Source organism: Triturus cristatus, chromosome 11 (genome assembly GCF_964204655.1).
Source record: "Triturus cristatus chromosome 11, aTriCri1.1, whole genome shotgun sequence".
Lineage (NCBI taxonomy): Eukaryota > Metazoa > Chordata > Amphibia > Caudata > Salamandridae > Triturus > Triturus cristatus.
This window is the reverse complement of record NC_140594.1, coordinates 435986984-436000117: the sequence shown is the minus strand read 5'-3', so window position 1 is coordinate 436000117 and position 13134 is coordinate 435986984. Positions and strand designations below refer to the sequence as shown.

The window sequence follows — 13134 nt, the reverse complement described above, 5'->3', positions numbered from 1 at the left end:
ACAACATCTTAGTCACACTCTCTCTGCCTGCTATAGCACTTTCTCCTAGCTCCTGACAGATAAGAAAGAAAAAAATGTTTTTGTTTTTCTGATATCCGACCTTGCAGCAGCACACTTGCAAGTCCTATACATGACAATAGACACAATTAATGCCTCGCCCTGTTATGTTATAAAATGTGTAAAGCGCATAGCTGCCCCAGCAGCAGGGCTTCCCATTTCTAGCCCATTGCAAGAAACAGACTGCAACAACGACTTAAAACAGAGGGGGGAAGAGAGAGACCCTAACCAGAGAAAAGACAGGTCTTTAGTGTTTTCTTGAACTGAAAATGGTTCTAAATGTTCCTGATAGAAAAGGGGAGCAAGTTCCAGAGAGGAGGGGCCTTGGCACGAAGAAAGCAGCTCCCTGTCTTACTCTTTTAACACATGGGATAATGGCCAGATTAAGATCGTCCGAAAGTAGAGGACATGAAGGTCGATACACAGATATCAAGTTTGACAAGATAGGGCGTTAGTCAAGGAAGTCTGGTAGTAGGCGTAAGTTGTCTCAAAATTGTTGTTTTGACTGCAATAGGGTGCGCTAGGCGGAAAGCAGTCTTGTTCGCTAGGGATTATTATAGAGAAGGTCTGTGTATGTCCGGTCAACCTCAACCAAGAGGTGCACCCTGCTCCCGGGTCGGGCTACGGGTCGCTTCAGTGATGCCCCTTAGTCGCATCACCAAATGCCCCGTCCACATAGCCACGGATATAGGATGGTTGTGAAGCGGTCCTATAAACGAGTGGGCTGCGGTTCCATTGAACCGGGTGATAGGGTGCACACAAGGCAAGAGAGCTGCAACTACAAGGTTTCAGGAGGTGGGAGCCACTTCAGCTTGAAGGAAGATAGCAGCGTTTAAGAGTAGAGCCCCCTCCTGGGAGGCCGTCACATCCTTGCAGGGCATGCGAGGCACTGGTCCTTCACAGAGAACCATATACCGCTCCATGCGCGAATTCGCGGAGCAGGGGTTTTGGCTTCCATCATTTGACTCTGGGGACCTTAGATTCTAAGAATATCTCTGGGAATATACACACGATTCTGTGGTCTCGTGGGTTATGTAGTTCCACCCTTTAGGGTAGAATGCAACAGAACTGCACATTGCCACTATTTAGAGCGTGACAGATGCAACAATTTGTTCCCTGCCAAAGCAAACCGAGTTTCTTATGGCAGAAGGGATGTTCTGATGCGCGTCCTGTGAGGCCATCACATCTTTGCAGGGCATGGGAGGCACTGGTCCATTCCCAGGGAAGCAGGCACCGCTCCATGCGCAGGGCAAGGGGCTTTGGCTTCATCAGGCATGAGCCATGCCGTGCGAAACCCAAATCTTAGTTTGGCATAGTTTGGGTGCACTTGGCACAGGTGGGCTTTGATCCATTTTACAGGACATGAATATGGCCCGGGAAGTTGCAGGTGGCAGTGAGAAAGGAACTGTTTTGGTGGGGGGCTCTTTTGGCGACGGTAGCCGCCTCCAGAGCTGTGGTGGAGTTACAGGGCGATCTGGAAGCATATGGGTACAGAAAGTTTACTTCTGCAAGAGCACAATAGGGGTGCCAGAGCCAAATCACAGGAACCTCGTGTGGAGGGTCCTGGAACAACTACGTCGGCGCCCCGTTAGTCCTTCGGGCGGTTGTGGGCCTGAACAACCGGGGGTTCGCCTTGCTACGCTCCGCCCTGAAAAGGGCGTGAGTAATAAGGGACCAATGTGTCACATGATCCAGTAAGGGGATCACCCGTGATCCAGTAAGGGGATCACCCCCCATAAGGGGAGCGCTGATTGGTTTCTCCACAGTGCGTGGCTTATCAGGCGGGCAGGGCAGCATAGGTTTATACAGCTGCCTGCCCTTGGATCGCCCGTAAGATAACCCACCATATTGCATACTTTTGTATGGAATAAACCTGCAGCAATATTTTTCCCAAACAAAAGTTGTGTTGTGTATTTATTTATGTATGCATACTCTGTTGTGGTAAGGGTGGGGCCTGGTGCCATAATGGGACTATGTTTTGATCGTGTTCAAACATAAGCAATTAGCATTCATCTACTCTGCGAAGGCAAGTATTCCCTTTTGAAAATGTATGTAAAAGTATGATTGTCGTAAAACAAAAGCATGAGTTGAGTTTTGCCTGCCCTCAATAAAAATCAATGAGAGAAATACATTCTCCCTATTATTTTTTAAAAGATCTCTCGCTTTCCTCTTCCACAATGTTGGCATGCATGTATTACCATCTTTAAGTGGAGGTATTTTTTCGGCCGATTTTGTCAAACAGGTGTTGGGTGCTCCAAATATCATCAATTATGTTGTTCTTTTCTTGCTACAATTTTTTCGTTGCTTTGTCTAATATTTCAACTTTTATGAGCTTCTGTATAGACTTATTGGGTAAGTACTAGGAGATGAAAAACAGGCAAAAGGTTAATGAAGTAGCCGGGTCACTTACTGTCATTTCATCAAACATGCTAATTAGAGTCTCTGATCTCCCAAAAATTTTTAAAACGTACAAGTCCTACTGGTACCATCTGCGATAAAGATGGTTCATACTTCAGATAAAAAGCCGCACAAACTATATTTATCCCTACGTGTAAATTGCCCATTAATGTGTACAAAAACGTTAAATGCGCGAGTGGTGCGCATCTGGACTTCGGAAATGTAACTACCATATCGGAGAGTGTCTTTGATCATATCATTCCACTCTAATCGAAGACCAACATGAAAAAAAATATCGCCAATAGGTCTTGATGTTTCTATATAACCGTGCCGGCAGCGTTGCAGAAACAATAATAAACCGTCTATGTGATGTGCTCCGCAGTCTTCGTCCTTGTGAAGATGGCCGGTTCGCTGAGCTTTCAGTCTGTCTTCAGTTTCTATATCTCCTCCCCCCCACTATCCGACCCCTTAGGAACAGTGACAATTCGAATGACATCACAATGTTGTTTCGCGCAGCCGCAGAGTAGAAAACTGAGCATTGGGTGCTACTGCTAAAGGAGCAGGGTTGGTGCACGAAGTGCAAAGCTCTGTATTTTCATTTCTGTGCATTAGGATCCAAAATGACCGAGGTGAGACAGCGGATCACCAGGGAGCAGGATGCAGAAGAGCAGGTAAGCAAGGGTTGGGCGTTGGTAGGAAAGCTAGAGTTATCCTGCAGCTTCTGTGAAGAGATGGGGAATCCCCTTTTATACACACACCTTATGTGATGTTCTGTCTAGGGAATCAACGTCCCTGGCTCTCAGTAATTTTATAAATTATGTGTGCAAATTTCCAAGTTACATTGAGTAGCCGAATGATGTTTTGGTTGCAATTTTGGATTTGTTTTGCACCCTAAGCTGCGCCTAGTACATGCACATCACTGTCGTTTCACCAAAACTATTGGGTGTTTGGTAAATGCTGGCTCTAAAAAGCATTATTTGAATAATACTGCTGGCCCTTCTCATTCTGTACTCTTGCATGAGCACCGAACCGGTGTCCAGTGTACGCGCAACATCGCCTCTCCGTTATCACACCTTTTTAGGGCGTCCGTTTTTGCAGAATCTCTGTTCAGTGTTGCAGCCTGCGCATACAGCAATGGCAGTAACAAGAATAGCGATGGGAGTGAGTCTCCTTTGGTCGCTGGGAGATTTTCAACTTTGATTATCCAAACGCTGCAATTTAGTTGTATGCAATGCACACGTGACTCTGCTATTAACCCCATCGTTTTAAGGTGCAACACAGCAGAAACAGTTAATTTACCATTACCGATGATCTGCCCCGGACTGCCCTTGCCCGAAGTTGTTGAAATAAATCGTATTTGTTTTTCTTCTTCACCAGTGGTCAGAAACTTCGTGTGGTTGTTAGTACATGCGGCTTGCCTCTAGGCACCCAACTGTCTAAATGTGATGGCGCCAGGTCCCCAAGTTAAGGTCTCGTTGCAACACGACTTTTTTGGATCATTGGTTTTCACTTCTTTTTCCAAGCATACTCATTAAGAGAAAAGGGAGTTTATGAAGTAACTGTGTCCTCGCCTGCGATTGCTACACAAAACGCTCTGTTCTTGAAAAGCAGAAATGCAATTGAGCTTAACTGAAAATGTGAATTTGAACTCGTTTACAGTGCGCTTCTTTGAAAACCAGAACAAATATATCCTGCTGGCTCCAATGGCAGCTGGGTTCGAACGACCCCTCACAGTTGCACCTCAGAGTCTGGCAGATGTCCAATGAACATAGGTAGAAAAACGCGCACCCGGACCTGTTTTTCGTGATCCTCCATCATTCACCCCAAGGTGCGATGTGACAATTTTTATTTTTTTTAGTTCATAGCCGGAATAACTTTACAGCACATTCTGCCTTTTCTGATCTCAAAATATGTGAACACTTGAAGCTATAGGAGTAAGAATTTGCCACGTGAGGGTACGTGATCGAGCAAATACGTTGCTATATAAGGACAGAATTCTCTCTCTGTTATCCCATCACATACGTCTCAGTAATCTGTTCCTCACAGGAGGAGTAGGGGATTCCAAGGTCAATAACATAATTGAAAAATGTGGTGCATCAAATATGATTTGTTTCTAATTTAAATGTAGGTAATCTGAAAGAGTTCTTAATTTAATTCAAATGAAAACTGTATCTGATTCCTTGTAGTACTGAGTGACATTGCTTATCCACTGGGCTTCCCTGTGTTTGAATAGTGAATACGTTTCAAAAGCTTTATTTCGACAATTGTCATAAAAGCACAAAAAAAACATGTACAACATACAACACAAGACAATATAAATAAAACATTTACACTAGACAATATAAAATAGTATTAAATTCCAATAAAGCTCCAAAACGGTGATAAAACCTTAGTAAAAAGTTATAAGACTCACGTAACAACATAAGTAAAATATCAATGTTTAAATTTGATCAGCAGCAGGGGATTTTAAAGTGCAAGTGCGAATGGCCCATGACCAACCCAAAAACTTAGCGACAGCAATAGCTAAGTTAGGAGCACATTCGGAACCTAAAATTCTTAAAGCAGACATACAGCTCCGTGTGCCCAAGGAGGAGCAAGCTGGTCTCAGCCATTTACGGCGTGGAGCCACATATAGCGGACATACAAAAAATATGTGAGGAATAGTTTCGTCCTCAGCCCGACAATGGTGGCACTTACTACTCATAGATAAATCCCATTTGCATGTGAAGGATTTGGTAGGGAGGGAGCCTATCCTGAATTGGAAATATAATTTCCGATCAAGTGGCTTCTCTATTAGATCCCAAAACAACTCACAAACGGGCCTGGTTTTGAAATCCAAAAACCGGCCGGACAAGCTAGTGGCTGTGATCACATTAAATGATGACGAAAATAGCATGTCCCAATATTTTTTCTTTAGTTCCGACTTGGTTGGAAAGGCAGAAGTATCTGGGGAATCCCATAAACACAATAAATCAAGTTTAGTGAGTGTGGTTCTAATCTCTTTAAGCCAACCTATTTTGTGAAATCGATCCAGAGCAATCACATGTTTTAGGCCCTGAACAAAATGTGAGAGCTCCGGAGTGGACCATAGTCACCTCCAGTATAACAGTGGACTTAACTTTGCCATATCCTCAATTTTCTTCCTGCCTAGATCTAGACGAAGTGGGGTCATCGGTGTGCTTTGAGGAACCCCGACCAGGCTGCGAAGAAACTTATTTTCTGCCACGGCTAGACGTCTTAAGTCGCTAAATCCCCATAGCTCAGCTCCATATAGAGCTGAGCTCACCACTTTGATGTTATAAATTTCCAGGGCCGGGGTTACAGGTTTAGTAAACGACGTTTTGTGTTTCATCAGCAGGGCACATGTATGCTGGTGATGTTTTAGAACTGTAAGATTCAGATTATTTTTCCAGCCCATATCTTTTTGGAGGGAGATGCCTAGATACATGAAAACATCCACCTGTTCCAGGGGGATATTATTTAATAATATCCTTCCCTTAAAGGACTTGTGCTGATTGAAAGAAAGAAACTTGGTTTTTGAGGTATTAATCTCAAATCCTCGCTGAGTACAGAAATTACCGAATGCGTTCACAGCCTTTTGTAACCCGCTCGGGGTCCTGGAAATAATCAATATGTCGTCCGCAAACATGAGGACTGGGACATGAGTTCCCGCCAGTGTGGGGGTATCAGATGGCGTTCGGGAGAGGTACTCTACCACTCCGTTGATGTACAGCGAAAACAGGGTGGGGGCCAACACACATCCCTGCTGAACACCACGCTCGACTGGGAAGGTGTCGGTAACCTCACCCTGCATCCCCCATCTGATCCTGGCAAAAGTGTCCTCATGTAAACGCACGAGTAAGGTTAGCAATTCCTGCTCAATCCCCATGTCCCCTAGCACTCTCCATAATTTCCCACGTGGTACTAAATCAAACGCCGACTTAAGGTCAACGAACACAGCATATAATGAACCTTCCCCCAAGACCACGGTTTTCCAGTAAATTGTAATAAACCGGAAAACCTGGTCTATGGTGCTAATGCAGGAACGGAACCCAGCTTGAAATGGGGATAAGATATTTGCTTGCTCCGCCCACATTTGAACTTTGTTTAGCACCAAACGGCCCACTACCTTCTGTATGGAATCTATGAGGCTAATGGGCCTGTAATTACTTGGGAGAGATTTATCTCCCTCGTTAAATACGGGGATAATCTCCGCTCCCTTCCAAGAAGGTGGCACTGGGGACCCATTAGCCACTGCGTTGGCCAAAAAGGCAATATACTGGCACCAAGTTGGTCTATCAATTAAAAAGACATCAGCTGGAATGCCATCCATTCCAGGGGCCTTCCCTCCCAACACACAATCGAGTGCTATATCTACATCTTTGGGGGAAAACACCGTACCTTAATAAAATTTAAAAGGAAACAAAGGTGGAACTTCTCCCAAGGGGGCACTCGCATATTGTGGTTTAAAGAAGGCAAGCCATTGTGTCTGTGCTACATTGTTTTGGGGTGTGTCTGGGCTCCCTCCCCGGTCCCAGTTAACAATGTTCCAAAATTGCTTGGAATCTTTGGCTGCACAGGCTCTTCTTAGATCTTGCCACTTGTCGTTGTCCCATTCTCTTTTTGCCACCCTTTGCTCCCGCCGATAGGAATCCCTGGCCTCCCTTACCCCAAAGAGATCTTTGGATTTAAGCGCTTCACACAGTTTTTTACGAGCCATTTTGCAGTTGGCATTGAACCAGCCAGCCCTATTCGATTTATGCGACTGCTTACTGGACCTAGCATCTTGCAAAAAATAGGTTTTTAACTTGGCAAATAAGGATAAATGAGATTCATACATGATTAGTGGGAAATCTGGGCTATTAGCTCTGGACCCTATAGAGGCCGTTTGTTCCGCAACCTCTATTTTAAGACCGGCCAACTTTATAGGAAGTTCACAGATCTTATTCCATTTCACCTGGCGCGTATTATTAGATAGTACCAAGTTACATGATACAAGACCCTCAGTCGGATTCACAACCCTCTCTGTGAGTACTATTAAGAAGTCTGAACAGAGAGGGTTGTGATCACTTTCCATGCGCCATACAATCTCCATATCCTCGAGGCACCGCCAGAGTCTTACGTCTACCAATAGGTAGTCGATCCGGCTGGAGTTACGTCCGTTATCAAAGGTATTTGCTCCTGAAGGGTCCGATCTAGTGCGCCCATTAGCAGCTCTAAGACCTCTTTCTAGACACAATACCTTTAACTGGATGGCAGCGTCGGTCCATTTTTTAACAACTGGGATCTCGAGCTTATGAATGCCCCATATCAAATCCTGTTCCGCTGCTATCTCCTGCTCCTCGACCCCTAATGGTTCGAAGGTGGTTTTAAAATCCCCCCCCACAATTGACGAAATAGAATTAGGGAGGGCATCCAGCTGGGTATCCAGGGCGGCTACTACTTCTGACAGTACCACCCCTACTGCCTCTAGCATAACCATTAAATAGGGCCAATGTTAGCCCATGAGGCCAAACAAGTTTAATAGCTTAGATATCGCTATTCGGGAATAGTATGGGGACAATACCACAGCATAAATTCTGACGAACCCATACCACCAGCCCACCAGCGGGTCGCCCTTGGTTTTTTTTAATGGCAGGGATGTAGAAGTTAAGATACCCCACCTGATGAACTGGATCCACTGCCCAGGTCTCTTGAAACAGGCAAATATCATATTTATCTATGAAATTACCCCAATTCTCTGACTCAAATTTTTGCCCAATACCTGCAATATTCCAAGATAATAGAGACAGTTTACCTTCTCTGCTAGTGCTAGTGAGTGAAGGATTTGCTTTTACGAGCATGGGGGGACTAGTGATCTCATGACCTGTGCTATGACCTAATTGTGTTAGTGAGACTAAGTTCCCTTTATCCAGTAGAAGGGTGGATAATGAACTGCTTCTATGTGGATTTTTTAATGGGTCCTTAATCAATGGAGTCCTTACAGGGGGGGTCCAACACTAAAACCCTGCCAACCTCCCTGTGTCAATCGCACTCCTCCAGATCAGTGAGAGCTGTGAATCTGTTGTCTAGACTAAGTTCACTCGCATAACCTGGTAATACCCTCCTATGTAGTGGACCATTCCGTATGTAAGCAAACTTAAAGCTTGCATTTGGTTTTATGGGACTAGATTGAAAGAAACCCATCGTTAAAGGGATTATACCAGGGGCCCTCTTCTGGGGGGGGCAACAAGTTAGCTAGTACATTAGGAAGCACATTCACATAGGAAAAGTTGACAACAATGCAATCCCCCTTGAACTTCTTCACACCAACGCCCACCCATGGAACACGTCTAGCCATGATGATCTCTTTAGCTAGTTGAAAACCACCCCGTTCGTTGATATTCATATTATTGGTTAACCAATGTAGAACTTTATCCATCAGGGTAGTAGATGTCTCTACTTGATCTGGTCTCAAGCGAGGGACATTAGCGAGGACAAGAACCAGGGGCGAGGCTCCCTTTACCAGTGTGAACCTTTTTCCTGGAATTGGTTCACAGCAAATCCCGGTATCAAGTAACAAGAATAGCGATGGGAGTGAGTCTCCTTTGGTCGCTGGGAGATTTTCAACTTTGATTATCCAAACGCTGCAATTTAGATGTATGTAATGCACACATGATTCTGCTATTAACCCCATCGTTTAAAGGTGCAACACAGCAGAAACAGTTAATTTACCATTACCAATGATCTGCCCCGGACTGTCCTCGCCCGAAGTTGTTGAAATAAATCGTATTTGTTTTTCTTCTTCACCAGTGGTCAGAAACTTCGTGTGGTTGTTAGTACATGCGGCTTGCCTCTAGGCACCCAACTGTCTAAATGTGATGGCGCCAGGTCCCCAAGTTAAGGTCTCGTTGCAACACGACTTTTTTGGATCATTGATTTTCACTTCTTTTTCCAAGCATACTCATTAAGAGAAAAGGGAGTTTGTAAAGTAACTGTGTCATCGCCTGCGATTGCTACACAAAACACTCTGTTCTTGAAAAGCAGAAATGCCATTGACCTTAACTGAACATGTGAATTTGAACTCGTTTACAGTGCGCTTCTTTGAAAACCAGAACAAATATATACCCTGCTGGTCCCAATGGCAGCTGGGGTCGAACGACCCCTCACAGTTGCACCTCAGAGGTCTGGCAGATGTCCAATGAACATGAAGATAAGTAGAACAAGCATTTGCAATGCAATAGGTCTCGCAGTTACGCAAGTTTGAGCTATTGGCATTGTAAATGGCTATGCCTTTTATTTTGGTATTGGTTTTGAAAACATAAATACAAGACATTGTTATTTATGACGGCAATAGCTTAAACTCGCGTAAATGCGAGACCTATTGCATTGCGTGCAGCAGTGTGCGGCGTGCAGCAGTGTGCGGCGTGGTTTGTAAACAACAAGAAAAGCGGACATCAAAGGAAGGGTGGAAGGGAACGAGCATATGGAGTGTGAGTTATAACGAAAGTTAATTGTTGTAAGAGGGGATACAGGAAGTGCGCTGGCGAAAGCAGTCTGCTGCTTTCAAGTCCGATGCCAGATGTCAGCTTCGCGCTTGAATGCCTCACATGCACTGGCCATAAACCGCATTCCTAAGGTCTTGTGCCCCTTACTAAATCTCTCTGAATGCGTGAGGCGGCGTACGCGCAGGAAGTAGCTGGTGGCAAATGGAATGCACGTGGTTGTGCGCATAACCGCCACCCTATCCGCCTGGGAAGTCTTTGGGAGCATTTTCTGAAGCCCCTACATAAGTGTCGCTGTGCGATCACTTACGCGATAGCCAGGCGAGACCTAAAAAGGACTAATAGACAGCCAAGGGAGTTAACATTTTTTACATGCATCTAAAAACTCAGAGCTGCTTAGAGCTATGTCAATCAGGGGTCTGCACCAAGTTTGTCATCAAGGGTGACCTCATAGGGCCCCACTCTGCTGCTGATCCCCCAGGGCGGGGTTCGCTGGCCACGCCCTTGGGGCTGGGCAGTCTGACGAGGGGTATCACAGAAAACTGTTTAAAAGAAGACCCCCCAGGTCCCACGGTCAGCAACCAACATTCCTCACCATATATGGTACACCAGAACCCTTTACAACCTGCTGAAAATTGTATTTAAGACGGATGCCAACAGAATATAAATTGAGCAGTCATCAGACACCAACTGTTCTCCTGGCCGTAACGTTTAAATAAACAAATTGTTCCTGTTTTGCCAAAAACCTCTAGTCTTCTGCTTTTAAAGGGATTTCTAACTCGAGCAACAGTAGCATCACAACTCAGTATTGCTCAAGTAAGCCATATCAATAGCATTTAAATCAGTATTTAGTTCTAAACTATGAAAAGACTAATAACACAGACAGGTCCTCTTGTTGAACATATAGATGTATTTTACATTATATTAATAATTGTTTTGGCTTCTATAAAAGACAGCATATTTTTTTTTATTAATTTTTGGAGCGGCAAACAATTTGACAGCAAGAGCAGTTGGTTAATTGTCTGATCCATATTGGCTACAGCTGCTTCACCATCCCCAGTGAGCTTCTTCCCAACTTCTCTGTAGCGCAGATCTTATGTGCCTCAAATATACCATTCAATTTGTCTACACTCCTCCTCCAAGTTTGAATTTAGAAAGAATAAACACATACATCAAAGGTAACAAAACAGAATGAGCCTTTAACCCTCAAGCAGACATGAGTGACATTCAAAGGCCTAATCTATATTGATTTACCACACCTTGATATCTGTCCAAAAAGGGCTACAAGTACTTTACAAAACATCTAAATAAATACGTTAATCTTCAAAGGCTTAAAGGATCCCAGACTATCCGAAGTTGGAGGTAGATTTAGGCTCAGGACACGTGCTCTTTCCATGCACCTAGTCTTTGTATAGGGATACAGTTGAGTGATGAGCAGATACCCACTCCTGAAAAGAACCACACGTGTGTGGGGGGGGCGTCATTGCCATGTGAGTAGAGAAAATTGCATAGCAACCCGTTTGTGGTTGGTGCCACAATTTAAGAAACGATTTGTTTGGCTTGGTGTTTAAGTACACAGTTTTTGTTTAACTATATGAAAATGCTTCACTGGGCATGAACATAAAAAAAGAGCAAACAATATGCAAAACATGCTAGGACATGGTGTTGTGGCGCTTCAAAGCGGTTTCTTTGCTTTTGAGTAAGTGCATTCTATGAATTAAGTAATAAAATGCCTTTGGCTCCACGTCACAGATCAGAATTTGAAAACATTGCAAAATATTTTTTTTGCTACAAAAAACAATACTGCAAGCCAGGCATGCACCAGGAAGTTGATTTTCTATTTTAAAAATACACAAGCATTTGCTGTCACAACCAGAATTAAGCACAGGCATCTCAGACGAATGTGCAACCTGTACACACAGCAGTCAAACACAGCAAGGCTAAATCGAGTCTTCAATGCGGCGGTCGATAAACGGTGTAGTGTACGTTAAATTAATCAAACATTTAATTTAGATAACACCAACGTGTATTGTTTACAGCACACTGCTACATAACGACTAAAAGCAAAATCGGTATAAATGAAAAAGATATGGTTCTAGATTCATGGAGACAGTCATCAAATGCATTAATCCAAGTTTAACCAAGTGACAGGGCATGGACATTTAAAGGAGCTTTCCTAATGCCGCAATCACCTACATTTTGATCAGAGAGATCTGATACACCAAGTGCGTATGTATTGGCCTAAATAGTGAATAAAAATGAGGCGTGACCTACATGAAAACAAAGCATCTTCGGATAAGGCGACTGCAGAAGGCAAACTGTATGTAAAGTACAAGCATGCATCCAAACAGTGGCCACACCGTCAGAGTTCTGAGCCAGGCAGCAAAACTACAACGTTAGAAGCAATAAAGGAGCCTGACTGGAAAAGATTAAATAAAGCACCTCAGAGTGGGAGACCGAGCCCTCTTCCTCCTCCTGACAGCTGCTCCCGAAGCGGATTAACCACAACAATAATAACAAACAAGCCGGAAGTCAGGCGCCCTTGCCCGGGACGTGGGCGGGGCCTGCTCCGGCAGGAAGAGAGACGGCGTACCATGCTAACGCGGGGCTCCCATGCTGAAGGGAGAGCCCCGCGGTGGCGACCGGAGTGGAGCGAAGCCCCGGGTCCCAGGAGGGGGCCCGGGTGAAGACTGCGGCGGACGAGGCTGCCCACGGCAGCATGGGGCTCCCGGGAGTGCAGGGAAGCCCCGCAAGAGAAGTGCTGCAGCCGCGAGGAGGAGCCCCCCCCCCCAGAAGAGCAGCCCGGTGAGTGAAGAAGGGCTGGGGGGTTCCGTGTGGGCTATTGTTGGTGCCTGATCGAGGCACAGCGTCCTTGGCGACAGCAGCGCTTCGCGCTGCGTGGGCTGACATGTGGTCGGAAGGGAGACAGGAGATGTGCACGCCGCGTGGCTGTAAGCGCGTACACCAATTCAAATCCGCTAAGAGCCTGCGCGTGCACATCTCCTGTCCCCCTTCCGAGGCAAGTCAGCAACAATAGATCTCGCCGTAAGCAGCGCTCCGCGCTGCGTTCGCAGGCGAGACCTAAAAACGCGCACCCGGACCTGTTTTTCGTGATCCTCCATCATTCACCCGAAGGTGCAATGTGACACATTTTTTTTTTTTTAGTTCATAGCCGGAATAACTTTACAGCACATTC

At 45.1% G+C, this 13134-nt stretch overlaps 1 protein-coding gene across 1 annotated transcript in view; it reads left to right on the top strand.

Annotated features, from left to right (window-relative positions):
• The first annotated feature begins 2966 nt into the window (after positions 1–2966).
• CDS2 (CDP-diacylglycerol synthase 2) overlaps positions 2967–13134 on the top strand; it is a 335907-nt gene continuing 325739 nt past the window's right edge. The window contains exon 1 of the mRNA XM_085636351.1: positions 2967–3125. Within this exon, the coding sequence (XP_085492477.1) occupies positions 3075–3125 (51 nt within the window). The 5' untranslated portion in view covers positions 2967–3074. The remainder of the gene's footprint in view (positions 3126–13134) is intronic.